Source organism: Phodopus roborovskii, unplaced genomic scaffold (assembly GCF_943737965.1).
Source record: "Phodopus roborovskii unplaced genomic scaffold, PHOROB, whole genome shotgun sequence".
NCBI classification, from domain to species: Eukaryota; Metazoa; Chordata; class Mammalia; order Rodentia; family Cricetidae; genus Phodopus; species Phodopus roborovskii.
In genome coordinates, this window is record NW_026126511.1 from 49915038 (window position 1) to 49933319 (window position 18282).

Below are 18282 nucleotides of genomic sequence, written 5' to 3' on the forward strand. Positions count from 1 at the left end.
AAAACACCATGCCATGGTGGAAACTTGAGTCGGATGAGTTTACTGTTCTGGACAGGGAATCCTGGTCCTGAGGAGAAATACTTTGTGGGAGGCGTTTATTTACCCATTATTTTATTTATTGTGGGACCACTCATGGCCATGCCATGGCACTCCTGTGAAAGTCGGAAGGGGGCTTTCAGGAGTTGGTTTTCTCCTATCACGTGGGCTCCAGGAATCAAACTCAGGTCATCAGACTTGTTAGTTAGCAAGTGACTTTACCAGCTGAGCCCGCTCAATGGCCCCTATTTACTTGTCTTCTGAGACAGTCGCATGTATCTCATAGGTCGATACAATTGTACAATTGAAATATAGCTTCGGGTAGCCTTGAACACCCATTCCCCCATCTCCACCTGCAGAGTGAGGGGATTACAGGTGTGTGCCACCACAACTGGCTCTTTCCATCTGTTTTGAGATGTAAATATCCAAATAATTAAAAGGCAGGGAGGGGGCTGACATCTTCCATCCTTCACACGTTAAGACTTACTTGTTTAATTGCTTGCCTACTTTTAATCACTTCAAGTCACGTTTGAGGAAGGAAATCTCAATATTTTTAATATAACTTTTTTTTTAAAAAGCTCCAATATTTTACTTCTTGACCGAAACTTGTCTTTCTTTCTTGCTCCTGATCACTGAGCACTTGGGTCATTTCCAGTTATTTTGCCATGAAAATATTTAAAATAAAAATTTCCTCCTTTGGAGAATATTCTAGTGAATTATTGGAGTGGTGATTATTAGTGCAATGTGGTGTTCTTTTCCACAGACACACATCTGTTACACATGGTTACACATGCACACACAATGCTTATACTCACGTGTGCAGCTGGGTACTTGCAAACCTCTGCCACATAGATAGCCTCCCACCAGTATGAGTATGGCCAGGGACAGAGTATCACTCAAATCTGTATCACCCTCCTGGGGATCTTATGCTCCGTGAGACACTTGGAGGGTCAGATCTTTTTCAAGTCCCGCGGGCGGGTCAGTGTGCGTTGAGCTCATACACTCTAGGTGGAGTGACACAGAGGATAGCACTCTGGTGTGGGGGAGGGCAGGATCAGGTCACTGACACTTCTGGGAGTGGCGCTCACTCTCCCGTCACCTGTCTTCTCTGGACCTTGATTTCCTCTGAAGATTCGTGAAAATGCATGCACCCCACTTCCTGGTTTTAGGGACACCTTCACCATAGCACTCTCCAGGAGCCTTGCAATCTGCCGTGAGCCCACATGGAGGAAGGTATGGAGAGCTGCACAGCTGTCAGATGGCCAAGGCCAGGGAAGAGAGGGCACCGTGGGCAGAATCCAGGAAGCCTTTTTCTTGTTCATTCATCAGGACTTTGTGGGTCTAGGTGAACTGATGGCTGTTAACCTCAAACCTAGAGGGTTCTGGGCTGTTACCTCTCATCAGAGAAACAGCAATGGCAGAGTTTTTGAGCCATGTGTTTGGCATCCTACAATCACCTTATCTGGGAGGGTCTGGCTGAGACAAAGGATGTTGGATTTTTTTATTTTATTTTATTTTATTTTTTTGATACTACAGTATTTCCCGTGTCCTGCATGGGCCAGCTCTGTAGAGCACAGGTGTCTAGGACAGAACCACTGTTGAGGCACAAGTGCATGGTCTAAGGCCCTCTGGGAGTCTCCTGGAGCTTTGTGGTGGATCCGGCACTCGGCGGGAAAGCCTTTTCTTGTCATATTCCTGAAGGTCTGCTCATAACAATAGTAGAAGTGGGGAAGCATTCTTCCAGTGGGCACAAATGACACAGATCGGCCTCTGGAAGCCTGAGACCAGACAAGCTGGGAAGACAGTATGCATGGGTCCTGGACCTCTCTAGGCCCTATAGCTAACACGTCCTGTTGAGGCTGAGTTTTGGACAGCAGCCATCTATAAACCCTGGAGAGTGAGGGTTGGATCAGGCAAAAAAAAAAAAAAAAAAAAAAAAAAAAAAGCCACAGGATTAGTAGGTAGGAGATGATGCCTCTGTTTGCTAAGGCATGGCTACAGACCGTTCCTCGGTTGCTTCCTACCTTGGGCTGACCTCTAACCTTGACTCAACAATGACAGGCCAGGTAGGAGCAGGAGCAGGAGCATGTAGTTGCGACTGTCCAACTCTCTGAGGGAAGAGCTATTGGTCCTTGGAGGGAAAACAGTTGAGTAAACAGTTGAGTACGTCTGCCTTCATTGCTGCAGTGATGGGATTGCCTGCCTCCTGCCTGTAGTGTGTGAAGCAATAGCTGAAGGTGTTCTCTTTAGTCGTTTGTTCTTCAAATTTCCTCTTCAGTCTAACTCCCCTTCCCCTCCCTTCTCTTCCTTCCTCTTCATTTTGTTGTATTTTTTCCTCTCTCCTTCTCTCCCTCCCTGAACGTTCTTGCCTGTATATGTTTCGGAACCCGAGTCATATTTTAGAGTCCCCACATGGACACTGACATTATGCTTCCCAGCACCAGAAGCAGAGGCTAGAGCTTCATAGGTCAAACCCCCACCCCAGAGACCCGCTCCCCCACGCCAGAGGCCCCCCCTAGAGACCTGCCTCCCCACCCCCAGAGGCCTGCTCCCCTACCCCAGAGGCCTGCCTCTGTAACCACTTCTCTCCTGCAATCCCAGGGTTTCTAAAATAGGTTCTTCAATACATCTGAGCACCATGGGAGCTGTGGCCCTCACGGCCAGCCAGCCTCCTGTCACAGACTTCTGCTGCAGCCTGATGAAGCCCAGAGAAATGAAGCTCCGTGGCTGCCAGAAAATCCCCCGGTTTGTTTGTTTCTTGTGCCCCAGACCCAGGCGCCAGCCATGGGGGATGAATTGAGGCCTGTTAGAAAATCCAGGCCCAATCTGCTGAATTTTGGATGCATGTGATGTTGGGGTTCAACATAGGACATTTGGGTGGGGCTGCGGACTTCTCTTCTGAAGTCTGTTGGTCCCCGAGAAAGATCCCTTTGCACTCTGCCTAGACTGTGTCTTGTTTTACCCCTAAGTTTCTGCTTTTTGAATTCTCTTCTCCTTCTGGCCCTTTTCCTAACCCTGATTGCTAGCTAGCCACTCTGAGCATGGACATTATCACTGTACAGTGTGTTACCCCTCTCTGAATAGATGACATGGTGATCTAGGACAGTGGGAGTGGAGAGAGGATGCTGAAGGCCAGATTCACTGCAGTGTGCCACATTTAATAGAACAATTTGTTTTGAACTCTGTCTTCTCAGCTAGGCCAGTGCACCTTGGGGCAGGATTTTGCTCCAATTTTTCTGCTACGCCTATGTGTTCAGCACTTGTCACAGGGGTCACTATATAATAGACAGGGTGAAAGTTTGAGCTACAGAAGGCCAGGAGACACTGCATCAAATTGGTACCCAAGCATAGAGCAAGGGTTCCTCCAGCATGGGCTCTGGCTCAAGACTCAGTTCTCCAATAGAAGATGAAAGACTACAGGACACAGCCAGGGCAGGTGAGGGCCTGTGTGACACTCAAAGTACAACCTGGCAATGCAGCATCAGCTACCTGGGATTGTTTCCCAAAGGTCAAGGGGCAAACGCCAGTCTCCACTGTGGCCAGCGGCGTGCTGCTAGCCATGACCTGGCATTGTTCCCTTTCTTTCTCCTTTTCAACCCTTCCTGTCCTTCTCCCAGCCCATGTTTGTTTCCTGTGATTTGCAGAGATAGATGGGCGAGTTCTAGAGGAGGAATGGAGCAGGCCAGGGTAGGTTGAGTCCTTACCAGTTGTTGTATCAGCCTCTGGGAAGTCAGGGCCGTGGTTTCCTTCCAGGCACTTGGATGGGTGTAGTTTTCCATGGTTTCTAGGAATATCCATCCTGCAGCAATATATTCCTGTTTAAAAGAGAGATGTTTAAAGTAGGACATGGGGATAGTAGTGAGGAGTTAGGTGCCCATCTTTGGGACTAGGAAAACATTCCATTTCCCACGAGCAGCAATTCTGAGAACTCCTAGGTATAGAGTGTTTGTAACTTTCAGAGTCAAACTTGAGTTGGGAACCCCATGGATCGGAGTCTGTCCTCATCCATGCCTGAAAACCTCAGATTTTCAAGTCTTCTCTAAAATTCTCCCTAGTTGTCTCCCTTGTCCCTGGTCTGCCCCTCTTCTCCAGCCACAGAACAATAATCGGTCATCGTTATCTTGCTGGGTGTTTGCAGAGCACTCCACAGCCATTGTTGGGAGTTTTTCCTCTTATTTGCAAAGTGCTTTACAGCTATTATTACAAGACTGTCCTTTCAGAGTGGAGAGGTGCTGACCCACTCCCCGGGGTTGAATTCCCACTGCTCCTCAATGGGTGGACCAGTGCCTGTACTGGAGAGGGGTGGGATTGGGAGACAGACTGTCACCAGCTGGAGCCGTGGCTGGGCCCTCAACTTGCCCTCTGGAAAGTTACACCCTGTGCTTTTCCTGTGAAACAGTAAGAGGTGCTGGCTTGAGGCTCACAGCCCAGCACCCCCTTCTTCCCCAGAGTAAGTGTTGAGCAGCTGAGATAGGCTTCATTCTTCCCATTCCCCAGCCCTGGGGAGTTTATTTTTGTGTCAGATATCCCCCCCCAGCTGTTTGGGGGTCAGATTTCTTTGTTTTCAAAATCAGAATTTTATTATGTTACAGACCAGTGCTTTCATGAAAGCAAAAGCAAAAGTCCCCACTATTAGCCCAGTTAAAGCTACTTTCTCGTACTCTGCTGCCACCATGCTACAGGACACCTTGCATGGTTCGGTTTTTAGTTTGCATGCCAGAGTCAGCATTTTGCTCTTCCATTATGTGGCCTCTGTATTAATCATTTATGAGATATGGCTTTGCTGGCTAAGAGCACGTGTTGCTCTTGCAGATGACTGGGGTTAAGTTCCCAGAATCTACCTGGTGGTTCACAACCACCAATAATTCTAGATCCATGGGGTTCTAATGCCTTCTCGCCTTTGTGGGTACCAGGCACACACACGGTACACATACACACTTGTGGGCAAAATACTCACACACATAAATCTTTTTAAAAATAAAAATTTCACATAACATTTCATTGAGCTGGTGGGGTAGTAAGATTTTTGTGGTGGAATATGTACACAGGTATGCCTGGGTGGGCACCCTGAGGAAACATGGTCTTTGCTTCCTGCCCAGTCCCCTCTTTACACTGGCTGTACTATCTGGGTTGAACTTTCCACATTTCCTATCCTTAGACCAATGGTTACTGCCACAAACCCCACACTCAGTTGAGAGTTCTGAAAGAGGAGTGAGTCATCTTGCCACTCACAATTGATTTTCAGGTCCAGTTTGTTCAACTCCATCAGTAGCAAGGCACCCTCCTAGCTTCTGTGGCAGCTGTTGCCCTATTTAAATCACAGGTGTTTGGTAAATATTTGTGGGTGACAAATACATACTTGCCAATGCCTGGCGGCTTTATCTGGGTAGGAAAACAGTTGCTAGAATGCATATCCTGAGGTGTACTTGCATGAGTTTCCCAGGTCAACCTTTGTGTTGAGTCCTCAGAGAGGGAAGAAATGAGTAGCAGACAGGACGTACCCATGGACACCATTAATTCCTCCATACCATATGCACACACGTGATGTACTAAGTGTGAAGAAAAGTGGGGATCTTCCCTCTCACCCTAGAGTTGAAATGAACTAGAGTGTGTGTGTGGGGGGGGGGGGGAACTGGTGTGTGAGCATCTTTACCTGTTAGAGAAACAGACAGAGACAACGACAGGACCTCAGGTTTTCTTGTGTAGTACATGATGGGTATAATCTCACCTCCGGGTGAGGGGAGATTGTTCACAAATCGCTAGAAGCTGATTGATGGTTAAATAGGGATGAGTTTTATACTCTGCCATCTTTGGGATATAACTCTTTTTCAAGATAAAGAAAAATAGAATTAAAGGGCTGCAGTAGGCTTGGACTAGACTGATGAGCACAGTCTTCTCTCCCAAGGTGTGATTTAACCCAGTCTGTGGTCTTGGTTCAACTTTGAGTCTATAGTGCCATCTAGTGTTCATGGCAGACAAAGGGCTGCCAGCACTAGTTCTTTGCCTTGCTGGATATTGGCTCTGGGAACTTCGGGTCTTTCTACTGCTCTCAGAGTATTTGAGAGGAAAAGAGCAAGACTGACAGGTGCTGATGATGGTGGTAATGGTGGTGGCCCAGAAGAGAGCAAGCCATGGACAAGAGTCACCTTTGGAAGCAGGTGACCTTGACGAAGGGCCTTCCGTGTGACACAGTGTAAAAATAGCCTCTCCGTGCTGGCTTTACTTAACTCCCTGGCCTGAGCAAACAGCCCCTCACACCTGTATACTGTTTGCTTGGTATGAACAGGCTGCTACCTGTTTGCAGGTGTAAATGACTGTTTGCCTGCCCAGAGTTATGGGCAGGGCGCCCATAGAGGGTAGCTCTTCCAGCCAACATTCCTTCAGAGCAGTGAAGCTGGCAAAATGTGCAACCTTAAACCCCAGGGCTGGGGCCTGAAGGAAGGATGGACCTTTAATCCTGCCTTCAAAGAGGTACTGATGGCTTCCCCAGAGAAAAACTCAGCATGGCCTTTGGTATCAGGACAAGGGCAATCCAGAGACCAAGGAGGCTGTGCTCAGACAGAAAACTTAGATTGCATGAATCAAGAGACTTTTGGAAGTATTTAAGCAGGTCTTATATAGGTAAAAGGGAGTGAGAAAACCAGCCCTACTCCTTCACTCAGACAATGGAAAGGGACACCAGGAGCTCACCAATTGTAGAATTCTGCAGATACAGAAGTGAAAGGAAAGGGTTACTGAAGGAAAGGGTGACAGATAAAGGCAGCCTTCTGGTAGAGGGCTGACAGTCACACTCAATGAACCATATTATGTGTCTTTATTTTATGTGGCATAAATGAGGAAACATAGCAAACAATAACATAGGATTGTTCATATATATTAAAAGTATGATCCTGGTTTCTTTTCTTTGCTGTGATAAAATACCCTGACAAAAAGGAAACTGGGAAGGGGGGTGTTATTTCAGGTTGCAATTCCAGGTTACAGTCTGTCATTGCAGGGAGTTATAAAGCAGCAGAAGCTTGAGGCCACATCCACTGTCAAGAGCAAAGAGAAATGAATGCATGCATACTCACATACTCGTTTGCTTACTCTCTTGCTTACTTGCTTGCTTGCGTTCCTTTATTCCTGGACAGTTCAGGAGTCCTTGCCTAGAGAATGGTGCTGCCTGCACTAGGCAGGGTCTTTCCCTATCAATGAACAGACAATACACATACTCACAGCCAATCCCAAGTTGGCCATCCCTCATTGAGACTCTTTCCTGAGGTAATTCCAGTTGATAATAGTTCTGAGGTGTCAAGCTGACAATTCAAACTAACTGTCACAAGCAGGAAAACTAAGTGAACGACAAATTTGAGACTGTAAATAGAACTCTAGTCTCTGTGACCTAGAAACTCTCCTTCTAGGATAGTAACCAGAGTAATAACCAGAAACTCACCGCAAACATACGTACAAAGAGACAAGTGTTTACAAAACAAATATCAGAAACTAGCAGAGAGTAAGCAGTTACTGAAGAGCAGAGGTGAAAGGGGGCACATTTCAATGATGAACTATTATTACACTGTGCTGAAATGAGTTACTAATACATTCCTAATGCAGTAACACATTAGGCCATTAAGCAAACAAAGCAAAGCAAGATAGGTTCAGTTATATCACTTGACCGCAACTAGGCAAAAGTATATGTCAACATAGAAAGTTTTACAAAGGATAGAATAAAATAGAATGCTCACAGCACTGGTCATGACCTGTATTTTCTTTATGTTTCAACACTAATTCTCCTATAATATAAATATGTTTACCCAAAGGGAAAAATTGTATGAGTTACTTTTGCAATTATTATGACTGTAATACCCAGAGAAACCGCTTAACAGAAACCAAATTTATTTTTAGCTTATGATTTCATAGGGATTCAGTCTACTGTTGTGACTGTGGATGGCAGAGTGGATGGAATGACAGCTTACTGTGGAGCTTTCTCAGAGTGCAATAGACCAGAAGGTGGGAATATCAGGAAAGGAACAAGGGGCCCCGCATAACCTTGAGCAATCCACTTCTTCCAAACAGGCCCTACCTCCTAACTGGGTTCCACAGTTTTCCAAAATAGTGCCACCAGCTGGGGAACAGGTGTGCAAAACATGGCCTATGGGGACATTTCATGTTCACATCATCACACAGTCATAATTTTGAAAAGGAAAATGAAGAAAAGGGTCTGAGTAGGTTAGGTGGATGCCATGAAGACTCAAGAGGCAAGACCTGAACTCAAAAAGTGTCCCCTTGTAGCCTAGATAGCTGATGACTCTTCCCCAGGCAGCTCTGCTGCATCTGGATGGCAGACTGTGGAACCCACTTGCCTTGCAGTCCTGACCCAGGAATAATGACTCCTGGGGAGACTTTCGCCCTGCTTTCGAGGTAAAATGACTCCCAACAAAACAAGGAAGTAATCATTTGTGTCCTTTCTCCTGTGTCCTCCCCCAGTAGATATGTTTGATGACTTCTCAGAAGGCAGAGAGTGTGTCAATTGTGGAGCCATGTCCACCCCGCTCTGGAGGAGAGATGGAACAGGACACTACCTGTGCAATGCCTGTGGCCTCTATCACAAGATGAACGGCATCAACCGACCCCTCATTAAGCCTCAGCGCCGGCTGGTAAGCAAGAACCTCTATGATTTAAGTCTACCAGCCCAGAGAACAGCCAGCTCTACCCCTCCTCTCTGCATCCAAACTTGTGACTCATACTCAGCTTTAAATTTTGGAATTGGATGATATGAGCTGAGGGGTTAGGTAGGTGGGAGGAAGGAGGGAGCTTCTCATACCTTTAGAGTGAGCTTGGGCTCACATCAAAGATTCTGGACCAGCTAGTTTACCCCCATCACCATGCCATAGTAGAAAATGAAGCTCAGAGAGGTGAGTGACACTAGCTACAGGGAGCCAGATCCAGGCCTCCCGATCTCCAATCCCTTTGTCTTGAAGACCAATATAAGCAAAAGTTGTCTTATTTTCAGTTGATCTCATAAAAAAGATCCAGAGTCCAAGAAGGCAAAGTGGGTGTGCACCCCTGGAACTGGGGCCAGGTATTGCTGCCTGGATCTGTGCTCTTTTTTGTATGTATGTATGTATGTATGTATGTATGTATGTATGTATGTATGTATGTATTTGCCACCCAACTCTGGCCAGTACCAACCCATTTTGATGTATGACAGGGAAGGAGACTAGAGAGAGACATCCTGAAGTTTTCTCTTTGAGGCCTATCAAATTCATCATCCCAAACACAATCAGACACTGGCATCTGTGAGCTCCATCTTTAGGAAGAGAGTCTCTGTTGACAGTATCCAGGTCATTTATGTCATACCCTGGGGTCCTTCTCTGGTTTGGCTACCATCTGTTCCTATGAGTGGTCTAGATATCCACAGACAGTGCCAAGACTGGCCTGAGGGCTCACGTGAAACCATTCTAGTTTAGCCCTGCTAGACACAAACCATTTCCTTTCTATCTGTGTCGTAGTCTGCTTCCCGCCGGGTAGGCCTTTCTTGTGCCAACTGCCAGACCACCACCACCACACTGTGGCGTCGCAATGCTGAGGGCGAGCCTGTGTGCAATGCCTGTGGCCTCTACATGAAGCTCCATGGGGTAAGTAGATGCCCTGCCCTGCTGTGCAGTGCCTGACAAGGAACCTCCTCCATTCCATTCTGCAGGTTCACTTGTCTTCCTTCAAGAATACAACCCATGTGCTTCTCCTTTTTCAAACCTTCATTTGATTTATGTATGTGTTGGTGTGTGTGTGTGTGTGTGTGTGTGTGAGAGAGAGAGAGAGAGAGAGAGAGAGAGAGAGAGAGAAATTAAAAAACATAGCACAAACCTTCATTTAATTTGTGTGTACGTGTTCATGTGTGTGTTTCAATACCAGAGCAAAGCAAAATCTTCATTTAATTTGTGTGTGTGTGTGAGAAAGAGATATCCAATACCATAGCAAAATCTTCATTTGTGTGTGTGTGTGTGTGTGTGTGAGAGAGAGAGAGAGAGAGAGAGAATTTCAATACCATAGGAGACGTCTACAAATGGAAATTCATATATTAACTTTCAACCCTTCAGGTACCCAGGCCTCTTGCAATGCGGAAGGAGGGGATTCAAACCAGGAAACGAAAGCCCAAGAACCTGAACAAATCTAAGACATCAGGAGGTGAGGACTAGATCTCTGTGTAAGTATGTGAACAAGTCAGGAGTTCCCAGAACACTCGAGAACCATGTTTGCCCCAGTAGGCTGCCAGGGTATGGTGGTAACCTCCTCCTCCATCCTCTTCTCTCAGAACAGAAAACAAATAAACCAACCAACCAACCAGAACCCTGAAGCCATATGATGACTGCCCTTGAAATAGGCTGGTTGGACCAGTGTAGGGCCTGAGAGAGTAGCATTGCTCACTGGCCCCCATCTTTGAAGTTATGACCAAAGCAGACAAGTTCCCATTAGCCATGCTCCTGACAGATTGATTTGTAATTGGCATACAATAATGTCATGGAGTGCTCTGAACCTGTACAAGATCCTTCAGGGATCCCCTCAAGACCCCACAGAAGCAGTTTGTTAGCCTGTCTTCCTAATAAGCAAACCGGGGCTGAAGTACTTAAAATCACATCACTATTGACTAGGATCTGGAATGTTCACCCTGGGATCAACAGTCTGTTCAATATGCTATTCTGTCTTCAGAATTTCTATGTGGCTCAGAGTAACCTTGAACTCATGACTCTCTTACTCAGCCTCCTAAGTGCTAGGATTACAGGCATGAGCTTCCACATCTGGCAATGCCATCTTAATTTCTAGATTAAGAAGAAGGTCATGGGATTGGAGAGATGACTCAGTGGTTAAGAGCACTAGCTGCTCTTCCAGAGGACCCAGATTCAATTCCCAGTACCCACATGGTGGCTCACACCTGTCTGAAACTCCAGTTCCACGGCTTCTGACTCCCTCACACAGACATACATACAAGCAAAACACCAATGAACATAATATAAAATAAATGACATACACACACAAGAGATGGGGAGGGGGCACTAATGTCTGCTACCCAGAACCTCCTATGGTCCAAACTGTCAAATTAGGCTTTACTGGCTTCAGCAGGGAAATGAACTGGCTGATGTGAACAGTTCACCTTCTTACCCCAGGCAGACAGACTCACAATGCTGCCCATTTCACCACCAAAGCCATGGCCAGAATCTTAGGTCCCTACATTAAACATGGGGTTCTGGAAGAACTATTTCCTACCCTAACCTTCTGAGACTCCCCAGGGGTCCTGTCCCTACTTTTCGGCCTCCTGGACCATGACTGTAGCAGAGCCCTGGGTTCAGGTGTGGAGCTCTCAAGCCATAAGTCAGAATCTGGGAAAATAAATTCTGTAACAGGACCAGATTTTGGGAAAATAAATTGTGTGGCAGGACTAGAATCTGGGAAAATAAATTCTATAGCTGGACCTGTTCTGGAGCACCACAGGCTATTTATAACCCCCATTTATCCCAAACAGTGTGGCTACAGAGAAATTAATATAGTTAATTACAGGTTGCTGTCCCAGAACCCTCTGGCAGTATCCTTAAAAACAACATCAAGAGTGTGGAATCCCCAAACAGAATGTGGTGCCTGGAGCTTATGGATCTAGGGTCATGAGAGAATCATGGAGTCTTGAAAAGGTTCCCTTGGGGCTGGGGTTGCAGCTCAGTAAGTAGAGCATGTTACTTAGTATGCTCAAAGCCCTGGCTTGGATCTCCAGCATCCCATAATACTGAGCTTGGTGACATAGGCCTGTAACCCCAGCACTCAGGAAGTGGAGGCAGGAATACCAGTTCAATAGCATTCTTAACTACATAGTGAGTTTGAGACCAGCCTGAACTACATCACACCGTTTTCAGAAGGTCAAATAGTCTTCTTGGAATTTTGAGGCTTCTGTCCAATTTTGAGAACCACTGTTCTTCACCATAAGGATCCTTGTTTCCCCCACCCCAGCCCCCAGCAAATGTAAATAGGGCCTCTGCCCCTGCTGGATTGGGTTTCCTGACTCTGCCTCCTTGCAGGACCTCCTGGCGAGAGCCTCCCTCCCAACAGCAGTGCCTCCAGTAACTCCAGCAACGCTACCACCAACAGCAGCAGCAGCAGCAGCGAAGAGATGCGCCCCATCAAGACAGAGCCTGGGTTGTCATCTCACTATGGGCACAGTACCTCCATATCCCAGGTGGGTGACAGGGCTAATAGGAAGTAAATTCTAGATCCCTGGTGACCAGACCAGCCTTAGGAGGTGAGCTGTAGCCTGACCCTGAGCTGCTAAGCTCCAAATAGCTCAGCCTTTGAGGTTTTGGTACTTCTTGTCCAGCTGCGAGGATTTGAACACAGAGGATTTGAACACAGAGGATACCATGTTTAGCACCTTCCCTGTGCTGTGGCTTTGGGAACAAGGAGAAGGATGTGGGATGCATGTGGCAGATAGCACCAACTCTCTCCCTGAGTCAAACTTGGAGGTTGGGAGCAAACTTGGACTCTAGAGCTTGAAGCACTTTGACCTTGGCCTTGAAGGCTTTTCAGAGAAGGCAGGAGGGCCCTGTTAGTATGGCACAGGCTTGGGACCCAGAGGGCAGGGTGGGTGAGAGGTGGGCAGAAAGCTCTTTCATAAGCTCCAGCTTCCCGAGAGCCTCCAGAATGGCCCAGCAGGGCACCATGCCCTCTTGAAGGTGTGATGGTGCCCTGTTCCTCTGCCCCTTTGGGGATGAGGAAGTCAAGGTTTCCCTTCCCCACCCCACTAATTGTGAGAGGCTGTTTGAGTATTCTACCATCCGAGTGAACTAGAGAGAACCTGGTTCCACAGAAGCAAACGTGCTAGGACCCTCTCAGGTTGGAGAGGATGACCTCAGTCTGACCTGGAAAGGGTGATAAGAGTGTCTCCTCTAGCTGTCAGCCTTCGAGAAAGCACACCATCCCAAAACTCCTAGATTATGGCCCTGATTACACTGTGCTTAGAAGCTACTGGGGAAGCACACAGACCCCCTGCAGTTGGACCCTAGGGACTAGGGGAGCAGCTAGAATGCTTTCTCCCTCATCCCCTCCCCAGCCCTGGTCCTTGGGTCCCCAGGAACATCCTACTGGCTCACTGTGCTTTCTGCCTTCCAGGCATTCTCTGTCAGTACTGTGTCCGGCCATGGGCCTTCCATCCATCCAGTGCTGTCTGCTCTGAAGCTCTCCCCACAAGGCTATGCATCTCCTGTCACTCAGACATCACAGGCCAGCTCCAAGCAGGACTCTTGGAACAGCCTGGTCCTGGCTGACAGTCATGGGGACATAATTACCGCATAATCACACCCTTTCCCTCTTCAAATTCCTGCTCGGACTTGGGACCTGGGGGCCAGCAAAGTCTGAGGCTGGGGCACCCTGGCCAGCCCCTCTGGGAACGACTCCCGAAGAACAACTGGGTAGAACTTGAAGTTGTTGACAATCGCTTAGGGATGTGGGTGCTGGGTTTCTTCAAACACCTTTTCCAGGTGGAGCACTGGAAAGAGCCTGCATTCTTAGAGACAAGCCCACCTTCACTGCGAACACAGCACAGTGAGACTCTCCAATGTAGCGGGAGACTTCTTCCTTATTCTCCACCTGCCTGTCCAGGACAGAGACATAATCTCCTTCACCCTAACTCTCCACCCCGGTGGTTCTAGGTAGTGGGTTTTTCTTTATGCTCCTAAGGTGGCTGTAGGAGGCTGAGCTTCAAGACACCATCTACAGCCTGAGCAGGGTGTCTACTTGATGTGGACTGGACGTGGCAGCCCTGCCCTTGTCCAACACTCCCCTTGAAGCATGGCATGTCCCTGCATGCCTCATACCAGATCTGACTCCAAAAATGCTGGGTACAATGCAGATGTTACTAAATGCTCCCTGGGGAGACAGTGGAGAAGGCGCATCACCTATCACACAGGATATTAATCAATCACAACCCAGCAGTGGTGCCTTCCCTTCTTCCTCTCCTGGGGACTCTGACACAAATCCCTTGCTCTCCAGCCTGAACGTCTCCTATCCTCTGCAAAACTAGAGCAGGCTAGGGGGACTTGGTGCTGCTCCTAGCATCCTGTTTCACCCCTTCACACACAGGGGTTCCATTGAGGAACAAAACTGGCTACGGAGGCAGCTTGGTGACTGTACTCATCTGTACCCTGGGTCCCTCTGGAGGTTCTGTCTACAGCACAATCCTGTTCCCAGGGCTCTAGCTTGTTTGCTCTGAGCCTGCCAGGCCATGACCTGTCAAGTCAGACAGTTACCTGAATCTGGGCCTTTCTCCAGCACGGATCCTTTGTCTAGGAAATACAGAGTGTTTGCAAGATAAATTCAAAGGAGAAACAACAAAAGGAAATTTGTGCAAGGACAAAGGTGACTGACGGTGGAAGATGTCTCGGGGCCTGATGGGATCGCCATGCTTGTAGCTGTCCTAGAACTGGCCTTCTCCCTCCCCCATTCCTGGGGTCCCCAGATTCTTCCTTGGCCTCATCACCCACAGAGCTGTAGCCAATAAGGCATTATCCCCGTTGTACCCCAAACTCCCAGCCCCACCCTAAACCTTGCTGGCCGTAGCAGAGAATAGCTTTGAACCAAGATCCTGTTGTAATCATCATTTACACTGTTTTCTCCCTCAAGGCCACCCTCCCATGTGCCCCCAACCCCCCAACCTGTTAACATTGTCTTAAGGTGAAATGGCTGTAAAATCAGTATTTAACTAATAAATTTATCTGTATTCCTCCTTCCCTCAGAATTCTTTTCTAGAAGGCCTGATGGTCATGCCCTTTTTAGTGGATCAAAGGGTAGGGGCTGCCTCTACCCAGCTTCCCCTTCATGGTTTGGCCGTCGGTACCTTGGAGTTGGTGAGAGAACAGCAGTGGAAGATCTCAGGGCAGGGTCAACTTCCTGGAGAGAACCGGAGCAGCTTTAGCTGAAGTTCCTACCCCCACCTTCTCACATATATGTTGCCCTGTGAGTGGGGGCATTTTTAGAGAGCATCTGCCTGAGTGCTTACAGCCCCATATAACTGCATGGTCCTTGATCTCCCGTCTCCTGATGTAGGACACTTCCTGAATAGCACCAAAGAGACAAATACTTACCCAGGGGGACAAAGACAGCTGTCTCCTCTGTTTTGGCTTCACCTTCTCAGTGCAGTAGGAGGAGTGCAAAGCAATCACTGGTCCTACGGCCCTGTCTCATTTGGTCTCTGTGGTATGGCTGGTCTTGCCTATCACCCACCCTCAGGACCAGCTCATGCCAAATCTACCAAGCATCTAGGGCCTCAGGTCTCATGGCATTCTGGTTATTTTCTAGTCATAATAACACACACACACACACACTTCTATGTAAGAGCAGAAAAACACTTTAAATGTTTTCAGAATTATTCAGTTGAGTGTGTGAAGGGCATGCGTGCCACTGGTGGGGGTCAGGTAAGGTGAGTCCTATTAAGAAGAGATTCCAAACTGCTGGCCAGAGAGGTTCATGGTTTTTGGTTAGGGCATTTTTGTTTAAAGCCTTTACAACACTTCTTTTTACAAATGGATTTCAGAACAAAATTCTGCATAGTCTCAGTAGACACCTCTTTCTGCATATACTCATAAGTTATCATTAAGATAACTCAGCCTATTTGATCATCTGACTTGTTGCTTCCCCCACTCAAGCAATCCTTAAAGAAGCTGAGTGGCAGTATCCAAGAGACTATAAAAGATACAGCCAGGCCTGGTGGTGAACATTGTCTCAATCATCATTGACAACAACAAAGATAGATGCATTTCCAAACTGTTGGGACATGGTTGGGAGGAGGGAGAAATGAGAGAGAGGATGCAAAATTATGTCTCTAGGATACATCACTTTCTCAAGGGTCAAGTCTACATAAGAAGTCACATTGCTTTATGGTCACACTTCTGACTGATGCAACCTTCTGGAACCCAGGTTAAGTCAGATATGCAAGGGCCCCAGCTTCTGAGCAGGAGGCAGCTTACCTGTGACTGTTTGGGTGGGTTGATGTTATTGGTCACAAACTTCTCATCATTGAATATGCAACAAATGTGGCTGGAGGATTTTTAGGAGCAGCCCTGACCTCAAAGCTTGGCATGCTGACTATAACTGTCACCTTTGCCTTGCCACAACAAAACACCTTGAGATAACTCACTTGAAAAAGAAAGGTTTAGGCTGGGGATTTGCCTTCATTGATAAAGTGCTTACCTAGCATGCATGAAGCCGCCCCCACTTCCGAACCTTAGCACTGCATAAATCAGGTGGGACAGATGGAGACTGGAGAAAGCCTTATTTGGCTTAATGAGGGTTAGATAATTTCTGCCAATCCCTTCATTCCTTCCTGGAGGTACACACCTATGAGAGTTTAGTGGGTTTACAGGGGTTCAGTTGCTAAGAATGTGAAAACTTAGGGTCTCAGTGGTCTCTGACAGCCTACCTGGTAGAGTTGAATGAAAACAACCTAGCAATGACAAAGGAAACTCAGATCATAGGAATCTCAGAGATCATCAGAATGTCCAAATCCTGTAGTGCTGCCATCCAGAGAACTTAAGTTCCTCCTTAAGTGGGAGGAAGACCACATTTACTAACTGTGCTTACAATTCATGCACTCACCACATGGGGACGCAGGCATTCTCTTCTCCCTTTATCCACTACAGCTAGTTTCCCAAGCTGTTAAATCTGAGATCAGCCCCAAACAAATTCTACTACTCAAAATCATTACTGCTTATTGAGCCCTGCTGCCTGTTAGGTACTGACAGCTTTTGCTAGCCTCAGGAGAACATTTGTACATTTTTGCAGTCACTTTTTGTACATCAAGATACACATTTGTCTAAATTCTCAGAACTACTATAGAACCTTTCTACTGGATTCCAGAATCCCACCCCCATCGAACAAGAAACTTACAAGCTAGGGAAACCCTGTACAGCCCGAGTAGAACAATTTTTAGCTTATGGGCATTTCCTAACTAATGTCTCAAGCATTCCCTCCACAAACAAGACCTCCCAGTGTCAGTGCTGGTCAGAAAGGCACATTTCTGGCCCTGCTACAGATTTCTCATAATCTACACGTAAATATCTCCGAGTGACGTGTATACATATCAGAGTTTGCAAAATACGAATTTATGTCTATAACACCATGACATAGGTGTCCCATTTAAGGACTAGATTTAGGTATTGTGGCTGGCTTGTTTTCCCACAGTCAATGAAGCAGTCTAGGTAAAGATTTTACAAGCTCTCTTACACATAGCGTGTGCTCAGCAAACTAAAATTGTGATTTTAAGTGACAGCAGCAAATTGTGAACCATTCTTTTTCGAGAGAGAGAGAGAGAGAGAGAGAGAGAGAGAGAGAGAGAGTGAGTAAAGCCTTCTGGAAGCTGCCACCAGAGTGCACTGTATCCTGTAGCTCTCCAAAGAGGCCAGATGATAAAGTGGGAAAGCATACTCCAGTACTTATACATAAATAGGGACTCCGTCCTGCAAATGCCCCACCCTCAAGCTCCTGCCCCTAAAAGGACCTTTGCCCCTCAGATGTCAGAGGCCTCCTTCTCTGGCCCTATAGCGGGTGCTATGGTGGGAGACAGGCAGAGCTGTCTTCCCTGTGCTGGCCAAGTACTCCTGGAGCCCTCAGTTCCCAGGTCCAGGGACTAACACCTTAGCCACTCCAGCAGGCCTACTCAGAATTCTCCCTTAACTTCCTGCAAAGTGCTGGCTCCCACCCTTACTAGAGTCCTAACTATCTTTGAACAACCTGCTACTATCTTTATTCTTCCAAGTAAAAATTTTAATATACTATAAAAAGTTTTAAAGCGAATAGTAAAAATTCAAACACTATTAAAATAATATAAAGTAAACCAAATCTCAGTCTTTAAAAGCTTTACAGGCCAGGTGTGGTAGCTGTGTTTAATAAAATTCCAGCGCTTTAAAAAGACTGGAAGATTACCCAGGAGTTCAAGGGTAGCTAGGGTTACACAGTGAGCTCTAAGCCAGCCTGCGTTATACTGTGAGGCTTTCTCTCAAAAAACCCAAAAACCCGGGTCTTGGCCCAAACCAAGCAAGACCATTGGATTCTGAGCGCTTGCTTTTTCTTGGTACCAGTCCACTCTCTCCCAGATCCTGGAAGTTCGCAAGCTGGCGGCGGGGGTGGAGGGTGGGGGGTTGGTAATGGAGGGGTTGAGAGGGGTAGTGGTGGGAGGTATGGGGGAAGAGCTGAGGGCAGGCGAATACACTCCGAGAGTGCCTCAAGCTAGGG

General features: G+C 47.1%; 1 protein-coding gene across 1 annotated transcript in view; it reads left to right on the forward strand.

Moving 5' to 3' along the window:
- The window catches only part of Gata4 (GATA binding protein 4), a 39287-nt gene extending 25293 nt beyond the window's left edge, over positions 1-13994 (forward strand). The window contains exons 2-6 of the mRNA XM_051195546.1: positions 8503-8672; positions 9528-9653; positions 10116-10203; positions 12081-12238; positions 13168-13994. Coding sequence (XP_051051503.1) covers positions 8503-8672; positions 9528-9653; positions 10116-10203; positions 12081-12238; positions 13168-13350 — 725 coding nt within the window. The 3' untranslated portion in view covers positions 13351-13994. The remainder of the gene's footprint in view (positions 1-8502; positions 8673-9527; positions 9654-10115; positions 10204-12080; positions 12239-13167) is intronic.
- Positions 13995-18282: the final 4288 nt, after the last annotated feature.